Source organism: Myotis nattereri, assembly GCF_964212035.1.
Source record: "Myotis nattereri genome assembly, chromosome: 3".
NCBI classification, from domain to species: Eukaryota; Metazoa; Chordata; class Mammalia; order Chiroptera; family Vespertilionidae; genus Myotis; species Myotis nattereri.
Genome location: NC_138077.1, coordinates 106,045,646 through 106,071,821, shown reverse-complemented (window position 1 = coordinate 106,071,821; position 26,176 = coordinate 106,045,646). Strand labels below are relative to the sequence as shown.

General features: G+C 41.9%; 1 protein-coding gene across 5 annotated transcripts in view; it reads left to right on the top strand.

Annotated features, from left to right (window-relative positions):
* HPS3 (HPS3 biogenesis of lysosomal organelles complex 2 subunit 1) overlaps positions 1 to 26,176 on the top strand; it is a 75,394-nt gene that overhangs the window by 29,409 nt on the left and 19,809 nt on the right. For all 5 annotated transcript variants that reach the window (XR_013995747.1, XR_013995748.1, XM_081087451.1 and 2 more), the window contains exons 6-8: positions 2,300 to 2,381; positions 5,605 to 5,759; positions 24,567 to 24,675. Coding sequence is in view for 3 of the 5 variants with exons in the window: in XM_081087451.1 (XP_080943577.1) it covers positions 2,300 to 2,381; positions 5,605 to 5,759; positions 24,567 to 24,675 (346 nt within the window). In the remaining 2 variants the exon portion in view is untranslated. The remainder of the gene's footprint in view (positions 1 to 2,299; positions 2,382 to 5,604; positions 5,760 to 24,566; positions 24,676 to 26,176) is intronic.

The window sequence follows — 26,176 nt, the reverse complement described above, 5'->3', positions numbered from 1 at the left end:
AACTGAGTGGTGGTATCAGAATCTCCAGCAGGTGCTAGAATATATTTCAAACAGCACAAGATCCACCTGGGGATTTGATGCCCACTCCTAGTGTGGGTGCTCCCCTCTTCCCCCACTGTCTGGTGTAAGGAGAAATGCTATTGTGTGTTTCTTAAGTGAACATTGTGGAGCTAGTTAGTCTTTTCAATTTCCAAAGTGTTGTGTAGTGAAGTAACTCAGGGCTTTGAAAATTAAACTAAGGATTTTTTAAGGTTTTGACCAAAGAAAGTGATGTGGTCAGAGCAGAATCTTCAAGGATGTGGAGAAACCTAGGAAACTATAGCATCTCAGAAACCAAGGAAAAAATAGAGGGAGAAAGAAGGAATAAAATATCAATTTGTATCCCAAAATATTGATGCAGAGAGTATCCATCTTTCCTCCATCTCATTGCACAGATGTTACAGGACAGAGAATTTACTGAGTGGACCCTCTAAACTCCGCCCCCCCCCCCCCACTTTAAGTGTAAGTCATGTGTTTTTGCAGACCAGTATGTTTATATACCCTAAGAAAAAAGCAATAGAAAATAAGATTTTATCTAAGAATATAAAATCATGTAAAATGTTACCCTTACAGCAATGCATAAATGAGCCCTACTTCTCAGAGTCAACCACATCAACATGTTCCTCTGACTTAAAAAAAAATACTACTACTATGATTTGTTTTTCACAGAAGTGGATCATATATCCACTGATCAGCATGATTAGCAGCATGTCCTGCACATCTTTCCAGGCAGCACGTTTCAGTTCACTTTAATTTTTTACGGTACTCCTTTGTGCTTCAACAGTAGCCAGCAGCTGAAGTGGAGGGGAGTCAGAGGAGCCAGTCTTTTTACCTCTAGACCCTAACAGTAATCCACTACTTTTATTCGACCTTTGGTCATTCTGGCCCCACTGTAGGTGCTGTTTTGTTCCTCACTGTCTCAAAGTACCTACCAATCATTTTAATTCCTGAGAATGCTCTCTACTCCAAATTTCTAAGTGGTAGTGCTGTTGTCATGATTTTAGAGGTCATGTCCTAGAACTTTGTGGAAATAGACAGAAATGGCAGTGGGCTGAGGCTGAAGTGGAGCCCCAACAAACAGATGGAGAGAGCCCTGACTGATGCCCCTTCCCTACCTTGTGCAGAGTCTTTCAAGATTATTGTTAGATTTGCTTTAGTCTTTTGCCTTTTTATTTTAACAGAGTTCATTTTCTTTTTTTAAAATATATTTTTATTGATTTCAGAGGAAGGGAGAGGCAGAAATATCAATGATGAGATTGATCAGCTGTCTCCTGCATGCCCCACACTGGGGATCAAGCCTGCAAACCCGGGCATGCACCCTCACTGGGAATTGAACTGTGACCTCCAGGTTCATAGGTCGATGCTCAAACACTGAGCCATGCCGGCCAGATCAGAGTTCATTTTCACTTCTCCCACTTTTTAATTTGTTTTTTAAAAATCATTCCTGTGAATTCACTACAAGATAGGTTTTGTAGCAATTTCTAAGTTAACTGTTTTTAATGTCAATATTGCAGTGCTGAGTTATCCACCAGTCAGTCACCAGGCATCTATTGTGCACTTACTGTATGGGTCCCTATGTTGTTTCCACAGAAGCAGCCTGGGGTTGTGGAAAGAGATAGAGGCGTGTGAGGAGTGAGGAGACCTGGGATCTAATTTTGCTCTATTCTACAGGGAGGGCTTGGACCAGTCATGAACCTCCCATGCCCTAATCTTTAAAACAGCTGCTGGATTGATAATACTTGAAGATTCTATCAGACAGCCTCTGATTTTCTGTTCTACCACTAGATTTGTGTTTGCATCATCTAAGCGTGTTGTCCAGCATAATCCAAGCTCAATTTCATCCTGAGATGAGTGGAATAGAGATAATAGTCAAGAATTTGGCTTCTAATCTTGGCTTTGATACTGAATTCTCTGTACCTTGGACTGGTCCTAGTGAGGCTATTTGACCTAGATCCCTGGTTCTTGACTAGGGGTGCACAACAGAGCCAAATGTAGAATTCTGTGGAGACACACGTGTCTGGATTCAGCCCCTAGAAATTATGATTCAATAGGAGTAAGGTGAGGACCAGTTATGTTTTAAAAAATACTCTATAGGGATTTTGAGGACTCTGCTTGATAAGCAGTCTACCTCATCAGCATTTTACAGATGCTTGTGTCTTCTTCCCCCTTGGCCATAGTTCTGTTCACCTCCAAAATACTCCCAGCTATGGACACATTTTTGGCCTTCATTTTGCTCAGTGGCCTTTTTCCTCTTCCTCAGTAACAACCTGCAGTGTTTCACAGTGCGGTGCAGTGCGGCAGCAGCTCGTGAGGAGGACCCATACGTGGACTCCACCCTGAAGGTTAGAACTGCATTATTATGACAGTGCAATCTTAGATAAAAAAGGAACGAATTCACACTTGCAAATGTGCTCTTGGTTGTAAGCAAGGTGAACAGTAAAGGTCTTAAGATCTTGTTTATTGAATTAAAACCTTTGAATGTAAAATAGTAAGCAATTTTTGATTCATGGTTTAGTTGACAATATTTAAGATTATTTTGAAAACATTTCACTCAGAATTTAGGTCTAGTACATAGTTTTGAAAGTTTGGTAAAGAATATGTATAGTGTAACTTCAGGAAGAGTACTTCACAACTATAGTATACTACAATTTTATTTTTTAACAGAAATATTGGTGGCAATTATATGTAGCTATTAACACATCAGTTTAGAAATTAGTATATTCAAGAATACAAAATTGAATAAAGTACATTAAAATAATTTCTTTATATTGTTATCAGATATGCCTATAATTCTTTTGTTATTTTACAAGCCTTCAACAATCTTTTGTATTTCTGTAGACTAAATCTAGGAGTTAATAGATATATTAGATCAATAACCTCATTTTTAGTATGCTTAGTCTGTGCAAAGCTCTTGACTACAAAATAAACATAGGTCATCTATGATGAAATTCTATGTTTTCTGATGTTGAATTTCTGTTCTCAAAAATATACTGATCATTTTTATGATATTCATCGTATGGTATATCACCTCTGACGTATAAGCTGCTTGAATGGATGTTTGTTGTGAAGATATAGGCTGCAGGAAACCCCAAAAGCATAATGGCCTGTAGTTTACAGATTAGTTTATGTCTATCATAAAAGGCATCTGGAACACCTTTTCTTGGAAAACTAAGTGCTCAGTAACGATTGTTATGTTAAGAAGCCAGCACTGTGAAGTGCTAATGTGTCTGAGGCACTCTCCTGTTATCACTGTTGTGATTTGAGTTCTCAGTAACTCTTTTTTTGTTGTGGCCCAACCTGTAGCTTTTTTGTTGCTGACCAGGCTTGCTGCCTACCTTAAGCCTCTTGGGATGCCAGAATCACATCTTTTCCTTGTCTTTCTGTCTGTGGTTAAGATATACACATGGGCTTTTAAATAGATTATTTTTAAAATAAAGGTTATTTTCCTAGTAAAAATTGAAAGCTGACAGATTCTTTGCCCCTTTCTTCTCCCCACACCATGCCTTTAAGGAAAAAGGAAAAAACTCAGAAAGACATAGGCTTACATAGGTAGTGATGGTAGAGTGAGGGGTATATAATAGATTAAGGTAGGATCAAATCTACAATAAAAATGTCAGGTAATAACAAATGTTGGTGAGGACGCTAAGAAATTGGAACCCTCATACATTGCTTGAGGGAATATAACATGGTGTGGCCATCTTGGAATAAGTCTGATATTTCCTCAAACAGTTAAACATTGAGTTACCCTGTTACCCAGTGATTCAACTTCTAGGTATATGCCCAAGAGAGATGAAAAAAATACATCTACACAAAATGCCCACACATTATATACAAATGTCTATAGCAACATTATTCATAATAACTAAAAGGTGGAAGCAACCCAAATGTTTATCAGCTGATGCACAGGTAAACAAAATGTGATATATCCATATAACGGAATATTACTTGGTCATAAAAAGAAATGAAGCACACTGACATATGGGTAAACACATGGAAACTGACACATGGAAGTGCCATAACATGGATGAACCTTGCTATAACATAGATGACCCTTTCAGCACTATAACATGGAGGAATCCTGAAAGAAACCAGTTACCAAAGACCACACACATAATTACATGATTTCATTTATATAAAAGTCCAGAATAGGCATACCAATAGAGACAAAGAGTAGATTAGTTGTTGCTTAGGATTGGGATGGATGAGAGAGGGGGACAATAGCAAAACGGTACATAGTTTCTTTTTGAGATGATGAAAATGTTCTAAAATTGACTGTGGTGTTGGTTGCACATATCTGTTTGCTAAACACTATTATACTAAAACCCACTCAGTTGTATGCTTTAAATGGGTGAATTATATAGTATGTGAATTATATGTCAATAAAACTCTTAAGAAAAAGAAGGGAAAATAAAGAAAATAAATAATAACTTCAGGTCTTCTCAGTCCCATAAAACCAGAGAGAAGGAACCCAAGAGAGAAAGGGAGAAAAGAAGAGAGACCGGTAGCTGGTTGGGGCAGCTGCACTTGAGACCCGTCCTCATGAGCGTACACACCTCATGGCTCCCCCTTCCCTGCACCCCCACCATTCTGAAATCCCAGATGCCACCTGAGTGAGCACGCATTTAGCCCACTTGCCGACTCAGGCTTTGGTAGCTTCGAGGTCTGAGAAAGATTTCACAGTCTCATAGTTTGGCCCAAAGGGCACATATCTTTTTTCCCCATTCCTCTCAGATTCCAGCTCTTCGGCCACTAGCCAGGGCCACCTTACTATTCTTAGGGATGAAAACATAGACGGAGGTGTTTCCCCAAGCATGTTGTACAAATGGACAAGGAAGATGACCTCAGAATCAAACAGTGTGAATGCAGGAGGAGGCATGGGTCTGGCAGCCTTAACATGGATGAACCTTGCTATAACATGAATGTTTTGTGAGCTCCCTGAAAGAGTTCTTCCGTTATCTTTCTCATCCATTCTAGTTGAATTAATGTTCCCTTATAGGGACAGGCGCCTGGCTCCCAATCCAGATTTCCTCCAGTTTACCTGACACACCCAACCTGTCAGGCATTCTAGGCAGTGTTCCCACTTAAGGACCTAAGAGTCAGGGGCCATCTGAATATACAAGCATTTTCATCCTATACACCCACCTACTAAGAAACCATTTTATTTACTCTCTGTGCAGTGGAATGCCTTTTTGTAGTATCTCATTTTGCCTAGGAGCTCTGTTTGGGCATACTCCCAAGCCAGCATGCTATTAGTGGGATTTCCCTGGGTGGCTGCACTTCCAGAGTCATGGGGAGTCCCTACTGCTGTGAGGGCCTCGGGCACACCCACTCTCTGAATTCATTCAGAAAGGGTAGCTCTTTGACAGGCACATATGAAGTAGATAGTTGGTTATATAAGTTTAGATAGAATAACCTCCTTGCTCTGATAAGAATAGGAATTTAAGGAGTTTTTTTTTAAGGGAGTAGAACAGAAGAGACTTTATCAACTAAATAGATGGATTTTTGAAGATTAAAGTTCATGTATGTTTTTTCCTTGGTTAAATTTGTGATTTTTTCCTTTACTAGGCTTGCCCACCTGTCAGTATGGATGTCTGTGCTTTAAGAATACAGCTTTTCATAGGCTTGAAAGCCATCTGTCACTTTAAAAACCACATCATACTTCTGACCAAGGCAGACCCTGAGGCCATTCCAGAGAGAAGAGAGGCACCAAGGAGGCTTCTGTGAGCATCCCCCTCCCAAGAGAGTCCTGCCAAAGTTTCTGCACTGAATTGTTATGGGTGTATTTTGTCTGTGTTTTACTCTATGTTTTTTAATTTTATTTTTTAATTTTTAAAAACATATTTTTATTGATTTCAGAAAGGAAGGGAGAGGGAGAGAGAGATGAAAACATCAATGATGAGAGAGAATCATTGATTGGCTGTCTTCTGCACACCTCCTATTGGGGATCAAGCCTGCAACCCAGGCATGTGCTCTTGACCAGAATCTAACCTGGGACCCTTCAGTCCACAGGCTGATGCTCTATCCACTGAGCCAAACCAGCTAGGGCTACTCTATGTTTTGTAAATCAAAACTCTGAATGACCAGATGACTTTTCTATGGTGTTCTTTTTTTTTTTTTTTAAAATATATTTTATTGATTTTTTACAGAGAGGAAGGGAGAGAGATAGAGAGTTAGAAACATCGATGAGAGAGAAACATCGATCAGCTGCCTCCTGCACATCTCCTACTGGGGATGTGCCCGCAACCCAGGTACATGCCCTTGACCAGAATCGAACTTGGGACCTTTCAGTCCGCAGGCTGACACTCTTATCTACTGAGCCAAACCGGTTTCGGCTGTTCTTTTTCTAGAGAGAGAAAATAGGTTTTAATGATGTCCATAATATCCTTTATAATTGACCTCAGAACTTTTAAAAGAAAATGAACTATAAAATAGTTTCAATAAATGTCTGGTATTTTAGATAAAATGTTAAAGGACATGTTTTTCTGTGTAGTTAAAGAGAAAGACAAGGCCTCTAATGCTAGCCTAAATGATGTTTCTTAATACATATTTTTCTTTTTTGACCTTTCAGTGCTGCATTTTTATCCAAAGACTAGAGGCCCAGTGCACGAAAATTCGTGTACTCGGGGGAGTCCCTCAGCCTGGCCTGTGCCCTTTTGCAGTCCGGGACCCCTCGGGGGATGTCCACCTGCCAGCTTAGGCCGGCCTAAGCTGTTAGTTGGACATCCTTAGTGCCGCAGAGGAGGTGGGTGAGGCTCCCGCCACCACCGCTGCGCTCGCAGGCGTCAGCCCAACTTCTGGCTGAGCGGAGCTCCCCCTGTGGGAGCGCACTGACCACCAGAGGGCAGCTTCTACATTGAGCGTCTGCCCCCTGGTGGTCAGTGTGCATCATAGCCACCGGTTATTCCCAGTCGTTCCACCATTAGGGTCAATTTGCATATTACTCTTTTATTATATAGGATTATTTTCTGTTATTTCAATTCAAGAGAAATTAACAATATATTTCTTACCTTAAATCACATTCATAATATATAGACATGTACTGATCTACCTTAAAATAGAATTGCAATTTGATAGCACTAATCTTTGGTTGACGCTTCTGTGTTCTGTTTTCACTGTTTAAAACAGAATAGTTACACTTCTATTTGATGTCTTCTATACTGTGAACTTAGTGGTAGGGAAAACTTAATCAGGTAAGAAATTTTTGGAGAGATAAGAAACATAATGAGTTTCAAATCTAAAATTGGTTTTTATTTTTAACATAAGTTTTTGATGATTTTTAAATTGCTTGTGCCTGTACTTGTTCCACCAAAAGGAATAAACAGGTTGACTTGGTTAAGTGATCATTTAGAGAGTTCAGAGTGGTCTAAGCGTAAAAGCTTCTGAGAGAAAAAACAACTTGTAATCTTGCACATTTGACATTTGTAAAGTATTATATATTCCTTTGGTTGATCTCTAGTTCCCCTTCCTCCTCCCCTGCCGTTTGTCTCTGGATCTATTTTTGTTCATCAGTTTCTGTTGATCATTATATCCCACATATGAGTGAGATTATGTGATATTTATCTTTCTCTAACAAACATAATTTCAGTTAACATAATGCTCTCCAGTTCCATCCATGCTGTTGCAAATGGTAAAAGTTCCTTCTTTACCTCAGCATAGTATTCCATTATGTAGATGTGCCACAGTTTTCTAATCCATTCATCTACTGATGGCACTTAGGCTGTTTGCAAATCTTAGCTATGGTGAATTGTGCTGCTATGAACATAGGGGTGCATATATCTTTTCTGTTTGGTGTTTCTAGTTTCTTGGGATATATTCCTAGAAGTGGGATCACTGGGTCAAATGGGAGTTCCATTTTTAGTTTTTTGAGGAAACTCTATACTGTTCTCCACAGTGGCTGCACCAGTCTGCATTCCCACCAACAATGCACGAGGGTTCTTTTTTCTCCACATCCTCACCACACTTGTCCTTTGTTGATTTGTTGATAGCCATTCTGACAGGTGTGAGATGTTATTGCATTGTCGTTTTAATTTGCATCTCTCAGATGATTAGTGACTTTGAGCATGTTTTCATATGTCTCTTGACCTACCTTATGTCTTCTTTCGAAAAGTATCAACAACAAAAAATAAAAAACAAAGGAAAGTATCTATTTAGGTCTGTTGCCCATTTTTTGATTGGGTTGTTTATCTTCCTTTTGTTAAGTTGTATGAGTTCCCTGTAAATGTTGGAGATTAAACCCTTATTGGTGATAACATTGGCAGATATGTTCTCCCATGCAGTGGGCTTTCTTGTTGTTTTGTTGATGGTCTTTTACTATGCAAAAGCTTTTTATTTTGGTGTAGTCCCATTTCTTTATTTTCTCTTTAGTTTCCATTGCCCTGGGAGGGGTATCAGTGAAGAAATTGCTTCGACATCTGTCTGAGATTTTGCTGCCTGTGATTCCTTTGGTATTTTTATGGTTTCCTGTCTTATGTTTAAGTCCTTTATCCATTTTGAGTTTATTATTGTGTATGGTGTAAGTTGATGGTCTAGTTTCATTTTTTTGCATGTATCTGTCCAATTTTCCCAACACCATTTATTGAAGAGACTGTCTTGACACCATTGTATGTTCTTGCCTCCTTTGTCAAATATTAATTGAGCATAGTGGTTTGGGTCAATTTCTGGGTTCTCTATTCTATTCTGTTGATCTATGTCTGTTCTTGTGCCAGTACCAGGCAGTTTTGAGAACAGTGGCTTTGTAATACAGCTTGATATATGGTATTGAGATCCCACCTACTTTGATCTTCTTTCTCAGGATCGCTGCAGGTATTCCGGGTCTTTTTTTATTCCAGACGAATTTTGGGAAAGTTTGTTCTAGGTCTGTGAAATATGCCGTTGGTATTTTAATCGGGAGTGCATTGAATGTATAGATTGCTTTGGGTAGTATGGACATTTTAATGATGTTGATTCTACCAGTCCATGAACACGGTATGTTTTTCTATCTGTTTATGTCTTCCTCTATGTCTTTTTTCAGTGTCCTGTAGTTTTCTGAGTAGAGGTCTTTTTCCTCCTTAGTTAAGTTTATTCCTAGGTATCTTAATTATTTGGTGTGTTGGTAAATGGGATTGCTTTTTTAGTCTCTCTTTCTGTCAGTTTACTGTTGATGTATTGAAATGCCATAGATTTCTTGGCATTAATTTTATATCCTGCTACATTGCCGAATTCATTTATTAAGTCTAATAATTTTTTGATGTAGTCTTTAGGGTTTTCTATGTACAGTATCATGTCATCTGCGAATAAGGACAGTTTTACTTCTTCATTTCCAATTTGGATGCCTTTTATTTCTTCTTGTCTAATCGTAATGGCTAGTACTTACAGTACTATGTCGAACAGGAGTGGTGGGAGTGGGCATCCCTGTCTTGTTCCTGTTCTTAGGGGAAATGGTTTAAGTTTTACCCATTGAGTATGATGTTGGCTGTAGGTCTGTCATATATGGCTTTTATTATATTGAGGTATGATCCTTCTATTCCCACCTTGCTGAGAGTTTTTATCAACAAAGGGTGTTGGATTTTGTCACATGCTTTTTCTGCATCAATTGATATGACTATGTGATTTTTTTTTAAATACATTTAATTGATTTTTTACATAGAGAAAGGGAGAGCGATAGAGAGTTAGAAACATCGATGAGAGAGAAACATCGATCAGCTGCCACCTGCAACACCCCCCACTGGGGATGTGCCTGCAACCCAGGTACATGCCTTTGACCGGAATCGAACCTGGGACCTTTCAGTCCACAGGCCGATGCTCTATCTTCTGAGCCAAACTGGTTTTGGCTGACTATGTGATTTTTATCTCTCAGTTTGTTTATGTGATGTATCACGTTTATTGATTTGCGGATATTGTACCATCCTTGCATCCCTGGGATAAATCCTACTTGGTCATGGTGCATGATCTTTCTGATGTACTGCTGGATCCGATTTGCTAAGATTTGTTGAGGATTTTGGCATCTCTGTTCATGAGGGATATTGGCCTGTAATTCTCTTTCATTGTGCTGTCTTTATCTGGTTTTGGTGTTAGGTTGATGCTGGCTTCATAGAATGAGCTTGGAAGTGTTCCTTCCTCTTGAATTTTTTGGAATAGTCTGAGGAGGATAGGATTTAGTTCTTCCTTGAATGTTTGGTAAAACTCCCCTGTGAAGCCACCTGGCCCCAGGCTTTTGTTTGCTGGATGCTTTTTGATGACTGCTTCTATTTCTTCCATAGTTATCGTCCTTGATATTTTTAGATTCTTCCTGATTGAGTTTTGAAAGGTTGTATTTTTCTAGGAATATGTCCATTTCCTCCAGGTTGTCTAGTTTGTTGGAATAGAGTTGTTCATAGTATTTTTTAACAATCCTTTGTATTTCTGTGGGGTCTGTTGTTATTTCACCTCTTTCATTTCTGATTTTGTTTATTTGGGTCCTTTCTTTTTGCTTGATATGAATTCAATCTTCTTGAATTTGAAGAGACTTTGCTTGTGACCCAATGTGTGGGCTATTTTTGAAAATGTCCCATGTGCACTTGAGAAGAATGTATATTCCATGGCTTTGGCGTGAAATGTTCTAAAGATGTCAATTAAGTCTATCTGATCTAGTGAGTCATTTAGGATTGCTGTTTCTTTGCTGAGTTTTTGTCTAGAGGATTTATCCAGTAATGTTAGTGGTGTATTAAAGTCCCCTATTGTGATTGTATTGTTGTTGATCTCTCCCTTGATATCTTCCAGGAGTTTTTTTTTTATGTATTTGGATGCTCCTGCATTGGGTGCATATATGTTTATCAGGATTATATCCTCTTGTTGCATCGATCCCTTTAGTATTATGAAGTGGCTGTCCTTAACTCTTGTTATGGCCTTCACTTTGAGGTCTATTTTGTCAGATATAAGTATTGCTACCCCAACTTTTTTTTTTTTCATTTCCATTGGCCTGAAAGATATTTTTTCATCCCTTCACTTTCAGTCTGTGTGAGTCCCTTTTTCTGAGGTGGGTCTCTTATAGACAGCATATATATGGGTCATGTTTTTTTATCCATGCAGCCACTCGATGTCTTTTGATTGGAGCATTTAGTCCGTTTACGTTTAAAGTTATTGACAGGTACTTATTTGTAGCCATTTTTATTTTTTGTGCCTGTGTTCCTTCTTACCTTTTTATTTCTTCTTTTTACATCTGTCCCTTTAGCATTTCTTGCATTGCTGGCTTGGTAGTGATAAACTGCCTTAGCCTTTTTTTTGTCTATGAAGCTCCTTATTTCTCCTTCAATTTTGATTGATAGCCTTGCTGGATAGAGTATTCTTGGATTCAGTGCCTTTATTTGCATCTTTTTGAAAATTTCTTCCATTCCTTTCTGGCCTGACGTATTTCTGTTAAGAAATCATTTGATAATCTAATGGGAGATCCCTTGTACATAACTTTCTGTCTCTCTTTTGCAGCCTTTAAGATTCTCTCTTTGTCCTGAACATTTGCCATGGTAATTATGATGTGTCTTGGTGTGGATCTTTTCGGGTTCGTCTTGTTTGGGACTCTCTGTGCTAGTGTTGGCTTTTTTCTTCCCCACATCAGGGAAGTTTTCTGACATTATTTCTTCAAATAGGTTTTCTAACCCTTGTTCCTCCTCCTATTGTTCTGGCACCCCTATGATTCTAATGTTGCTTCATGTCATGTTGTCCCATAGCTCCCTTAGGCTCTCCTCCTGTCTTTTAATGTTTTTTCTCTAATTGCAGTTCAGTTTGTGTGGTTTTGCTTCCCTGTCTTCTAATTTGCTAATTCGGTCCTCTGCTTCTCCTAGTCTACTGTTGATACTTTCCATGGTGTTTTTTATTGCAGCTATATCACTCTTAATTTCTACTTGATTCTTACATAAGTTGCTGATTTTTTCATCCATCCGGTTTATGAACTGTATGACCCTTAGCTGCTTTTCTGGTGATTCCTCCTTTTCTTTCCTTTGGGGGTTTCTTTGTCTACCCATTTTTGTTATCACCAATAGAGCTATATGTTGAGTTGTGCAGGGGCTGCTCCTTGGGTGGCAGTGGTTCCTCGTGCTGTGGTTGTTCCTCAGGCAGTCGCAGCAGCGGCTGCTCCTCAGTTGTCAGCGCCTTCCCTGGTGGGTGCTGTTTGCAGCAGTGGTGGCTCTTCTGGCTGTTGGGGAGAGGCTGCTCGCACATCTGCTATTCCTCGGACATGGGTGGGCTGCTCACGAGGCTGCTGCTCCTTGGATGGGGGAGGGCTGCGCATGGCTGCTGCTTCTCAGACGGGGGAGTCTGCTCGTGAGGCTGCTGCTCCTTGGACAGGGGCAGGTTGCTCTCAGGGCTGCTGCTCCTCGTACAGGGGCGGGCTGCTCGCGTGGCTGCTGCTCCTTTGATGGGGTATGGGCTACTTGCGCGGCTTCTGCTCCTCGGACGGGAGTGAGCTGCACGTGTGGCTGCTGCTCCTTGGACAGGGCTGGGCCGCTCACCCAGCTGCTGCTCCTTGGACGTGGGCAGTCTGCTTGTGTGGCTGCTGCTCCTTGGACTGGGGTGGGCTGCTCAGGTGGCTTCTGCTCCTCGAATCAGGGCAGGCTGCTCGTGGAGCTGCTGCTCCTTGGACTAGGGCAGACTGCTCACACAGCTGCTGCTCCTCGGATAGGGGCAGGCTGCTCATGTGGCTGCTGTTCCTCGGACAGGTGCAGGGTGCAGACTGCGCATAGCTGCTATTCCTCGGATAGGGGTGGGCTGCGCGAGGCTGCTGCTCCTCAGACGTGGGCAGGTTGCTTGTGCGGCTTCTGCTTTTAGGGCGGGGGCGGGCTGCTCGTGTGGTTGCTGCTTCTTGGATGGGAGAGCAGGCCACTCACACAGTTGCTGCTCCTTGAACAGGGGTAGGTCATGTGAGGCTGCTGCTTTTCGCCATGGGGTGGGCTGCTCACATGTCTGCTGCTCATGTGGTCACTGTGCCCTAGGCTAAAGCATTGGGTCAGTCTGAGGGGAGCGCACTTTGGAACTCATAGGAGCCTGTGCCTGGGTTGGCTGGAGACTCGGTGACCATGGGACCACATCCGAGGTAGCAGGTCCCTGGCAGGGGTGCTGTAGAGTCCCAGGTGTTATCTGAGGGCACCCTGGGTGGGGGTGAGGCTGGACTCCCAGTTACAGCAGCTCTCCCCTTCAAAAAGGCAAGGCTTCTGAGGAAGAGCCTGCCTCCCAGTACTGTTTGCAATGGTAGCAGAGGCTGCCTCAGTAGGCGATCCCGGTTAGCCTGTCCCCAAAGGTCCTGCGAGATCTAACTGTGCCTCACACACACACACACACACCCCTCATACGATCACGCACTCCTCTTTTGCTCCCTCAGTCACTCTTTCCCTCACTGCCACCTTCTTCCTGCCTCTGTAGTTGGGTCTGGGGTGTTATTGACGCATTTGTGGATGGAGTTTCCTCTCCAGGTGTCTGGTTATGTGGCTCGCTCGCTAGCACATTGGCTGGACAGGATAAAATTCACCTCGACAAGACACAACACAAAGGGAACAAAACACGAATGTACTCATGACACCGATAACCCCAATATAAGTGACCACCTGTGAAAAGAGAATTAGGAGAGAGAAAAGAGCACAGATGGTATCGAAGAGAGAAAAAAGATAAGAAAGTAAAGAAAAATGAAGAAAAAGAATATATACATATGGTGAGAAAACACCACAGAACAAACAGATAAACCAAAAAAAACTCAAACACTGGACACCCAGCAAAGAGGGTGGGGTAAAATCTGTAGAGACTGAGATTATATACAGAACATAAGGTTAAGAATTAGATGAATATGGGGAGGACCTCAGTTCAGTATAGAGGAAGTAGGAAGGGGATGAGTGGATAAGAAGAAAGAGAAAGAGAAGAAAATAATAATAATAAATTTACAAAAAAATTGATTAACACATTGTTTGCGGGTAGTTTTTATCGCGCGCTAACAGGTGGCACGGGCCATTTTTGCTAATTTTTTGTGCAAATGGCAATGTTCAGTAAAATTACGATAACTTTAGTTTACGTATTTATACGTTACCCGCATTCTACCGCTAGTTTATAAAAAATGTATTAATACGTGTCTCGCGCTCTACTACACTGGTAGAACGTATAAATACGTAAAAGGTATAAATACGTTTCCCGCATACAATGTGTTAAAAATGGTATAAAAATAACAAATAAAATAAATTAGAATGATGGAAAATAATGTGAAAAGAAATAGAAAATAAATAAACCAATGAAAGACGTGTCTCCTGGAGAACCAAGATGGCGGCATAGGTTAACGCCGGAGTTTGCTGCCTTGAACAACTACTTCAAAAGTGAAACTAAAAAACCGAACGGACATCACCCAGAACCACAGGAACGCTGGCTGAGTGGAAGTCCTACAACTAGGAGGAAAGAGAAATGCATACGGACACTCAGAGGAGGCGCAGTGCTGAAGTCAAATTCTGAGGTGCTGAGTGCGCGGAGCGGGCTGGCGACGGAGGGCGCGGTTGGCGTTTTCAATCGGGAGGGAGTTGCAGACTCTGAGCTCCAGATACGGGCGAGTCTTTAGGGACCCAGACTCAAACGGGAGAAGCGGGACTGTCTGGCTTCGGTCAGAGCGAGTGCAGCTTTCTCTCCGAGGTTTGCAGCGGGTTCTGGGACTCAGAGAGGCAGAGCCCCTGGGGACGGGACTGAGAGTGGCCATAACTACTCTCTCCGGCCCACCCTGTTGATCCTGTGCAACCCGCCCTGCCCAAGCCCTGCACAGAGGCATTTGCCGGATAGCCTCAGGCAAACGCCAGATTAGCACCTCCCTAGAGGACAGAAGTTCTCTCACTGCAGACACAGCTGATTCTCATAGCCACTTCGCCTGGAGGTCAAACCCTCCCTGGTATTAGCTACAACAATCAAGGTTTAACTATAAGATTGCGCACAAAGACCACTAGGGGGTGCACCAAGGAAGCATAACAAAATGCGGAGACGAAGAAACAGGACAAAATTGTCAATGGAAGATATAGAGTTCAGAACCACACTTTTAAGGTCTCTCAAGAACTGTTTAGAAGCCGCCGATAAACTTAATGAGATCTACAAGAAAACTAATGAGACCCTCGATGTTATATTGGGGAACCACCTAGAAATTAAGCATACATGGACTGAAATAACGAATATTATACAGACTCCCGACAGCAGACCAGAGGAGCGCAAGAATCAAGTCAATGATTTGAAATGTGAGGAAGCAAAAAACACCCAACCGGAGGGGCGGAATGAAAAAAGAATCCAAAAATGCGAGGATAGTGTAAGGAGCCTCTGGGACAGCTTCAAGCGTACCAACATCAGAATTATAGGGGTGCCAGAAGATGAGAGAGAGCAAGATATTGAAAACCTATTTGAAGAAATAATGACAGAAAACTTCCCCCACCTGGTGAAAGAAATGGACTTACAGGTCCAAGAAGCGCGGAGAACCCCAAACAAAAGGAATCCAAAGAGGACCACACCAAGACACATCATCATTAAAATGCCAAGAGCAAAAGATAAAGAGAGAATCTTAAAAACAGCAAGAGAAAGAAACTCAGTTACCTACAAGGGAATACCCATACGACTGTCAGCTGATTTCTCAACAGAAACTTTGCAGGCCAGAAGGGAGTGGCAAGAAATATTCAAAGTGATGAATACCAAGAACCTACAACCAAGATTACTTTATCCAGCAAAGGTATCATTCAGAATTGAAGGTCAGATAAAGAGCTTCACAGATAAGGAAAAGCTAAAGGAGTTCATCACCACCAAACCAGTATTATATGAAATGCTGAAAGGTATCCTTCAAGAAGAGGAAGAAGAAGAGAAAGGTAAAGATACAAATTATGAACAATAAATATGCATCTATCAACAAGTGAATCTAAGAATCAAGTGAATAAATAATCTGATGAACAGAATGAACTGGTGATTATAATAGAATCAGGGACATAGAAAGGGAATGGACTGACCATTCTTGGGGGGGAAAGGGGTGTGGGAGATGCGGGAAGAGACTGGACAAAAATCGTGCACCTATGGATGAGGACAGTGGGTGGGGAGTGAGGGCGGAGGGTGGGGCAGGAACTGGGAGGAGGGGAGTTATGGGGGAAAAAAGAGGAACAAATGTAATAATCTGAACAATAAAGATTTAATTAAATAAATAAATAAATAAATAAACCAGTGAAAAAAAGAAGAAAGAGATAACAAAATAATAATAAAATAAAAATAAATAAAAATGAAAAAGTGAAGTGTCGTTCCTTTGGCTGGCTTAATATCCCAGTCTTCAATACTGTCTGTCGCTTCTCAGTTTCCTGTTGCTGGGACTGAAGGCCTCTCTTTAAGGCCAGTCCCTGTGGACTCTCAGGGACTATGCAGATTTTTTTTTTAATCCTTTGTACCATTCAGGGTGTATTCTGAGTGTGGCTGTATTGGTTGCCTGGAGACTGGAGGGAGGGGCTATCTCTTAAGGAGAAAATGCTCCCCAGGTCCCGTGCCACGTATGACTCAGCGCCAGCCTCTCCCCAGACTCCACAAATTCGTACCTTCTCCTGCAACTCAGCCACAGGAGGGTGTTCGTATCTGAAAGCTCCTATGAACTAGGTTCAGCAAAGAAAAGGAAAGGCCACAGAGAGGGGAAAGAGCTGCACCTCTGCGAGCCCCTCTCCTGTCAGCACTGCGGGGTCTGGGCAGCCCTCTAGGCTGCCCGCTCTGTGCTCAATCTTTCGTGACTGTGGACCCAGATCTAGAATCCCTTGTCACCAGCAGTCCTGCGGACCTCCTTTCCACAGTCAAACGCTGTGCCTGTTTCAAGGGACGCGGCTCGGTGCCATGTGGTTTCCCTCTGACCCCCTGGGCTCAGAAGTCCAGCAGTTCTCTCCAGCCCAGATCCTTGATTTTACCTTTCTCCAGGTGTCCTCTGCCCTTCCCAGCTGCGAATTGTCCCACCAGCTGTGTCTTCTTCACCAATTCGGGGTAGATGTTACTCGATTCAGCTGTTCATTCTATCTGCTCCGGGACAAGGCTCGGGACACGTCAGTCTATTCTGCCGCCATTTTGTCCTCCTCTCCAGCTCCTGCTGGAAGATTTTTTATTACTGCTTCAATTTCTTCAGTAGTTATTGGCCTATTCAGGTTTTTTGATTCGTCCTGATTGAGTTTTGGGAGCTTTTTCTAAGAATATGTCCATTTCATCTACATTGTCTAGTTTGTTGGAGTAGAGATGTTCAAAATATTTTTAAATAATCCTTTGCATTTCTGTGGGATCGGTTGTTACTTCACCTCTTTCATTTCTGATTTTGTTTATCGGGGTCCTCTCTCTTTGCTTTTTGGTTAGCCTGGCTAACGGTTCATCAATCTAATTTATCCTTTCAAAGAACCAGCTCTTGGTTTTGTTGGTCTTTTGTGTTGTTTTGTTTGGTCTCTATGTCATTTATTTCTGCTCTGATCTTTATTATTTTCTTCCTTCTGCTTACGTTGGGCTTTTCTTATTGCTCTCTTTCTAGGGTTAGATAATTTATTACCATTTTCTCTTGTTTTTTTGAGGTAGGCCTGTAGAGCTATGAACTTCCCTCTCAAGACTGCTTTCACTGTGTCCCATAGATTTTGGATTGTGTGTTTTCACTGTCGTTTGTTACTGGGATGCTTTTTATATCTTCTTTGATCTCTTTGGTAACCCAGTCATTGTTTAATACCATGCTATTTAGCCTCCAGGTGTTTGATTTTTTTCATGGTTTTTGTTGTGGTTGATTTCTAATTTTATGCCATTGTGATCTGAGAAGATGCTTGATATGATTTCTATCTTCTTGAATTTGAAGAGACTTTGCCTGTGTCCCAATATGTGGTCTGTCTTTGAAAATGACCTCTGTGCGCTTGAGAAGAATGTATATTCTGTGGTTTTGGGGTGAAATGTTCTGAAGATATCAATGATCCCATCTGGTCTAGTGAGTCATTTAGGATTGATGTTTCTTTGCTGATTTTTTGTTTAGAGGTTTTATCCAGTGGTGTTAGTGGCATAGTAAAGTCCCCTACTATGACTGTATTGCTGTTGATCTCTCCCTTGATATCTTCCAGAAGTTTTTTATGTATTTGGGTGTTCCTGTTTTGCGTGCATATATGTTTACCAGAGTTATATCTTCTTATTGAATTGTTCCCTTTAGTATTATGAGTGGCCTTCCTTATCTCTTGTTATGGCCTGTACTTTTAGGTCTCATTTGTCAGATATAAGTATTGCTACCCCAACTTTTTTTTTCAATTCCATTTGCCTGAAAATTTTTTTCCCATTTCTTCACTATCAGACTGTGTGAGTCCTTTGTTCTGAGGTGGGTTTCCTGTAGGCAGCAGATATATGGGTCAGGTTTTCTTATCCATTCAGCTACCCTATGTCTTTTGATTGGAGCATTTAATCCATTTACAATTAAAGTTATTATTGATAGGTACTTGTTTGTTGCAATTTTTATTCTTTATGCCTGTGTTCCTTCTTCCCTTCCTATTTCTTCTTTTTATAGCAGACCCTTTAGCATTTCTTGCATGGCTGGTTTGGTGGTAATAAACTTCCTTAGTCCATTTTTGTCTGTGAAGCTCCTGATTTCACCTTCAATTTTGAATGATAGCCTTGCTGGGTATAGCAATCTTGGATTCAGACCCTTCCTTTGCATGACTTTGTATATTTCATTCCATTCCCTTCTGGCCTGATGTGTTTCTGTTGAGAAATCAGTTGATAGTCTGATGGGAGATCTCTTGTAGGTAACTTTCTGTCTCTCTCTGGCAGCCTTTAAGATTCTTACTTTGTCATTGATGTTTGCCAATTTAATTATAATGTGTCTTGGTGTTGGTCTTTTGGGGTCATCTTGTTTGGAACTCTGTGAGCTTCTTGGACTTTTGTGAGTTTTTATTCTTCCCAATATCAGGGAAGTTTTCTGTCATTATTTCTTCAAACAGGTTTTCTATTCCTTGCACAGTTTCCTCTCCTTTTGACACCCCTATTATGAGGATGTTGTTTCATCATGTTGTCCCAAAGCTCCTTTAAGTTCTCCTCCTGTTCTCCCCCTCCCCCCCCCCAGTTGCTGCTCTGCTTGGGTATTTTTTCCTACCTTGTCTTCTAGCTCACTGATGCAGTTCTCAGCTTCTTCTAAGTCTAATGTTGATGCTTTCTATTGTGTTCTTTATTTCAGCTATGTCTTTCTTCATTTCTTCTTGGTTCTTATTCACTTCCTCTTGGTTCTTACACATGTTGTTGAATTTGTCTTCCATCCTTTTCAATGTCCTTATGACCATTGCTCTGAACGCTTTCTCTTACAAATTGCTTGCTTCCATTTCGTTTACTTTCTTTTCCGGTGATTCTCCTTTTCTTTTATATGGGGGCTGTTTCTTTGTCTCCCCATTTTCTCTCCTCTCAGGCTGTCTGGTTATGTGGCTCACTCTCTACCATGTTGGCTTAAAAGCCCAAAATACAACTTGGCAAGACACAACACATAGGGCAGAAGACACGAATGTATTCACAATACCATTGACCACCAAAGAAAAGAGAATTAGGGGAGAGAATAGAGCCCAGAAATGATATTGAGAAAAAGAAAAAAGGTAAGAGAGAAAAGAAAACGCAGATAAAAGAAGGGGTAAAAAATATATGTATATGGGGAGAAAACTCCAAAAAACCAACAGCTAGTCCAAAAAATACAAACAAGAGACACCCAGGAAAGCAGGAGGGAAGCTGAATCTGAAGAGGCAGATCTTATTTTCAGAAGGTAAGGTCAAGGAATTGAATGAATGGGAAAATGGCCCTGATTCAGTATAGAGGAGGTAGAAAAAGAGTGATTGTATAAGAAGAAAAGTAAAAAACAAAATACTAAAAAAAAAAAGTAGAAAATAATAATTGGAAAAAATAATAATTGAAAAAAATATATTAAGATATGTATATATAAAAGAAAATTTATATAAAAAATTTTCCCCTTTATCTATGTATTCATCTATATTTGGAAAAAGAATAGAGAGCAGATAGGACTGAGTTGGTGATTAAAACTAATTAAGCTTGCCGAAACCGGTTTGGCTCAGTGGATAGAGCGTCGGCCTGCAGACTGAAAGGTCCCAGGTTCGATTCCGGTCAAGGGCATGTACCTTGGTTGCGGGCGCATCCCCGGTGGGGAGTGTGCAGGAGGCAGCTGGTCGATGTTTCTCTCTCATCGATGTTTCTAACTGTCTATCTCTCTCCCTTCCTCTCTGTGAAAGCTCAATAAAATATATTAAAAAAAAAAAACAAAAAAAAAACTAATTAAGCTATTAGTAGAAGAAGAGAACAAGGGAGGAGTGGAAAAACAAAACATAAAGTAAAAAAACAAAAACAAAAAAACCCAAACTAACAAACAAACAACAACAAGAAAGAAAGAAAGAGAGAAAGAAAGAAAGAAAGGAAGAAAGAAAGAAAATTGGCTAGTGAAGAAAAAGAGAAGTGTGCATGGACTTGGAGCAGGGGAGAGGAAAGTAGATATGTGAGTAGGCCAACACAGACTACTGTAATAGTAATGAATCAGTAAAGCAGATAAAGAAGATCAATTTTCAACAGGGATTAAAAAGAAAGGATAGAGAAAAACTAAAGCAGGAACAAGAGAAAAGAAACAGGATGAAAAAGGGAAAAATGAGGAAAAAAGTGTTGGCATAAAGGAAAAACAGTAAAATAATGATTAAAAAATAAAAATAGAATGTAGAACACTAATCCAGAAAAAATTAAAAAATGGTAAAAAATAATAAAAATAATAATAATAAAGTGAAAAAAAAGTTTTTAGTTTCTTAAGTAAAAGGTAAAAAATAGTGAACTAGTGAAGTGTTGTTCGCTTCAGCGTAGCTTCAATAACCCATAGGGGTTGGTTTAAGACCCCTCTCTATTGTTCTGCATGCCATGTCTCTGTTTCCTGTCAGGTAGTCAGCGCAGTGTTGAAGTACCCAGTGATCACTGCTCCTCTGTGTCAGTTGCTACAAACTTGGTTTCAAGCAGGCAGGATCAGTCTGCCCACTTTGTTTTCCTGCCTGCTTTCAGCTGTATTTACACAAGCGTCTATTTCTAACATAGCCCCGGTGGTGTTTCTGTATTAGTTTTGGGACCAAATGGCCCCTCAACCAGAGTTTACTCTTCCTTTCCCTGCCGCACTCAAGACTGGGTTGGAGTGATGGACTGTCCCAGAGCTGGTTTCCTGCTCATCTCTCCTTGTTTTTTTTTGTTGTTTTTTTTAAATTTTTTTTTCTTCTCCATCCATCCATCCACCCACCCACCCACCCATTCACCCATCCACCCATCCATCCATCCATCCATCCACCCACCCATCCACCCATCCACCCACCCATCCACCCATCCATCCACCCACCCATCCACCCATCCACCCATCCACCCATCCACCCATCCATCCATCCATCCACCCACCCATCCACCCATCCACCCACCCATCCACCCATCCATCCACCCATCCACTCATCCACCCATCCATCCATCCACCCATCCACCCATCCATCCACCCACCCATCCACCCATCCACCCATACATCCACCCACCCACCCATCCACCCATCCACCCATCCATCCATCCATCCATCCATCCATCCATCCACCCATCCACCCATCCATCCATCCATCCATCCATCCATCTATCCACCCACCCATTCATCCACCCACCCATCCACCCACCCATCCATCCATCCATCCATCCATCCATTCATCCATCCACCCACCCATCCATCCACCCATCCACCCATCCATCCACCCACCCATCCACCCATCCACCCATACATCCACCCACCCACCCATCCACCCATCCACCCATCCATCCATCCATCCATCCATCCATCCATCCATCCATCCATCCACCCATCCACCCATCCATCCATCCATCCATCCATCCATCCATCCATCTATCCACCCACCCATTCATCCACCCACCCATCCACCCACCCATCCATCCATCCATCCATTCATCCATCCACCCACCCATCCATCCACCCATCCATCCATCCATCCATCCATCCATCCATCCATCCATCCACCCACCCATTCATCCACCCACCAATCCACCCACCCATCCATCCATCCATCCATCCATCCACCCATTCATCCAGCAACCAATCCACCCACCCATCCACCCATCCATCCATCCACCCATCCATCCATCCATCCATCCATCCACCCACCCATTCATCCATCCATCCATCCATCCATCCATCCATCCATCCACCCACCCATTCATCCACCCACCCACCCACCCATCCATCCATCCATCCATCCACCCATCCATCCATCCATCCATCCATCCATCCATCCATCCACCCACCCATCCACCCATCCATCCATCCACCCATCCACCCACCCACCCATCCACCCATCCATCCATCCATCCATCCATCCATCCATCCATCCATCCACCCACCCACCCATTCATCCATCCATCCATCCATCCATCCATCCATCCATCCATCCACCCATTCATCCACCCACCCATCCACCCATCCATCCTTCCATCCATCCATCCATCCATCCCATCTCTCCTTATTCTGATCCCCAGTTTCTGCAAAAACCACCTTCCCCTGCATCCTCAGTGAGTGTTTTTAATTGGAAGATCCTATGTACTGGGCTTAGCAAGGAAAAGCAAGGAAGTCAAAAAGACAAAGCAACTGTGCTGCCCCGCATCTTTCTCCCCCTGGCACTGCACGGCCAGTATAGAACTTCAGGCTGCCTTTCTTGGCACAGTCTCCCATGGCTGTGGGCTTAGATCTAGAGTCTCCCTCTGCCAGCAGCCCTGTGGACCCCCTTTCACATTCGAGGGGTACACTGACCCTACAGGCCACAGATTTGATGCAGCACAGTCTCCCTCTGAGACTCTGGTCCTTGCTGCTTGCGTTTCTTCCTCTAGCCCAGATCCCCAATCCTACCTCTCTATAGGCGATCTCTGACCTTTCTGTCCACAGATTTTCTCACTAGCTGTGTTTAATTTGCCAATTCTGGGTGGATGTTATTTGATTCAGCTGTTTCTTCTATCTGCTCTGTGAGAAGGTGCAGGGCATGTCCACTTATTCAGCTGCTGCCTTGTCTCACCATGGACAAACTTTTTAGGCGCCCGCAGCCAGGGAGGCTGGAGTCTCGGTGTTCATGGGTTCACAGCCGAGGCAGCTGGTCCCTGGGCATTGTGGCTGTAGGGTCCTGGGTGGTATCTGAGGTCTCCCCGGGTGAAGGTAAGGCTGGGCTTCCAATCACAGCCGCTGTCCACTTCAATTTGGCACAGTCTCTGTTGTAGAGCCGGCCTCCTTGGGAGATATTTCAGTGGTAGTAGAGGCTACCCAGCCAGGGGAGCTTGGTCTGCCAGTCCCTGACAGTCCTGTGGAATATAACTGTCCCTCACTCATAGATACACACACTCCCCACACGCCCACGCACTCTCCTTTCGCTCTCTCACTCATACTATCTTGCTCACTGCCATCCTGTTGGCCGCCATTTTGGATCTCAAAGGTATTATATATTTTAAGTGATTTTTTGAAGTTCTAATTTATTTGAAAATTCATTTAATCAAAGGTCTATGTTTCAAAAAGTTTGTAAACCACAGGAAAGTGAATCACATAGTGAAAGCAAGAGACAGGCTAGTGCTTTAAGCAGACTTGCAGTTATATGTGTCTTCTGCACTTTCCTGGCAGCTGTTTGTTGCTCTGTTGGAGCTTCATAGATTTGTGATGCAGGGCATGCTGGGCTTGTGAAGGCCACTTGCAGGAGAGATCCTGGGCACAGGGACTTTCACAGCCAAGTCACCCTTCCTTTTGAGGGCTCTTTCCTGTTCTTTGAGCTTATTGCCTATTTAAGAATACTTGTGGAACGAAGTGGAAGCGATTGGTTTATCAGTTCATGAGTTGTAGAATATTAAATGTTGTAGGCCTGTGTAGCATTGTGAACAGACAGTCCTATATAATAAAAGCCTAATATGCTAAGTGACTGGTCATCTGGTCGGCTGTTCAACCAATGAAAGAATAATATGCTAATGATATGCTAAGGATGCTCAACTGCTTGCTGTGACGTGCACTGACCACCAGAGGGCAGACAGTCGACTGGTCGACCAGTCACTATGACATGCACCGACCACCAGGGGACAGGCGGTCAATGCAGGAGCGGAAACCACAGGCGTGGAAAAGTGGAACAGACTGATGAATTTCAGAGGGAAGGGGAAAGAGTGGAAAGAGATTAACCAAAGGTCTTATATGCATAGTAGAGGCCCCGTGCATGGATTCATGTACCGGTGGGGTCCTTTGGCCTTGCCTGTGGGGATCAAGCCGAAACCGGCTCTCCAACATCCCCCAAGGGTTCCCAGATTGTGAGAGGGCTCAGGCCAGGCTGAGAGGCCCCACTGGTGCATGAATTTGTGCACCAGGTCTCTAGTACTCTATAAAAATTGATTGTATAGTTAACACTGAAGAAAATACTAAATGAAAATTATTTTATAGTTATATTTAGGTATCAAATATTTACCATTTAAAATTGCCATTTATTAAATATGTCTTATCTTACAGTTCTTGTCCTTTGTTTTGCTTTTAGTTCTAGAAAAGATACCAGTGTAAAGCTCAAAATACCTCCTGTAGCCGAGGCTGGGTGGAATTTGTATATTGTGAATACAATCTCACCAGTGCAACTGTACAAAGAAATGGTACTCCTTTCAAACTTCTCATTCTTATTTGTAGAAATATAGAGTGGAATTGATGACCAAAAATGGATTCTGTCTTAACATTCAGAATGCCACACCCACCAGCTTTGTCTGACAGTGCAGTGTACATCTTTCTCCATCTTCTTATTTTTCCAACTCCTGACATTTGAGGAACTAGTAGAAATTCCCCTCATGAAAATAAGACTCCATTATTCATACCATCATCCTATGAGGATTGATTAACCAATCTAAATATAAATAGCCTTTGACCTTTACTTTGAATCCTAGCAAAGAGAACCATGAAAGAAATGGAGCTGAAAGAAATCTTAGATCATTGATCCCTGTCTCATTCTTCTTTGAAATATCAGCAGGTTTTCCCTGGGCACTGCAACACCTGTAGCATTGCCCTGTGAATAGGGCCCCAGAGTGGGCATTCTTTTTTATTTTATTTTAGGCGTTCTTATTCCTTTTCTAAAAGTGACAGCTGCCAACTCATTCTTGGCCATTTTTTAAACTCTTTATTTTGAAATATGTAATTTCAAACTTACAGAAAAGTTGCAAGAATAAGAATAGTACAAAATAAAACCTGTATATTCCCTACTTAGATTTACCCTGAGTATATATCCCTTGCTTCTCTCTCTCTCACTCCCCTCCCCTTCTCCCCCCCCCCCCCCACTCTTGCACTTTCTACACACACAAACACACATGTTGTTTTCTGATCCTTTGGAAAATAAATTGCATAGATCATAGTCTAAGGCGAAATACTTCAGTGTATATTTCCTAAGAATCAGGATATTTGCTTGTATAATAGGGCAGTCATGTGCTTCAGTACATTTAACACTGACGCGATACTTTAGTCTCTGGTTCATATTTCATTTTTGTCAGTTACCCTAATGGTCTAATAGCATTCCCCTACTCCGATCCAGGATCCACTCTGGCATCAGGTATTGTATTTGTCATGTCTCTTTAGCCCTTTAAAATCTGGAATATGTTCACAGCCTTTTTTTTTTATGACATAAACATTTTTGAAAAATGTATTTTTCCTTTTCCACCTTTTATAATTTTTCGTGATTAGCTTATCCTTCCTGGCCAGAATATTGCACAGGTGATTCAGTAGTGTTCAGTGTGTTTCTCAGGGTATGACCTTGATGATATCCATCTGCCCCTTATTGGTGATGTTAATTTTGATCATCAGGTCAAGGTTTTGCCTGATTTGTCACAGGAATTTTAATGCTGATGATTGTATCAGCTTTGGTCTGGTTTTTAAGTTTTGTTTAATTGAAAATCTGAGACTTCATCTAGATGATTTGCTTACTAGAATCTGTACAGATACAGATTGGTTCAGATAGCCCGTGATAAATTTTTATCAGCCCTCTGCAAGTTACAGAAATAGATGTAATATGATTTCATTTCACCAGTTGAAACTAACAGAAGGGATACTCAGTCTGAATTTGAGAAATATTTAAATCATAGAACTTTAAAAAAGAGTTAACTATTCCAGAGG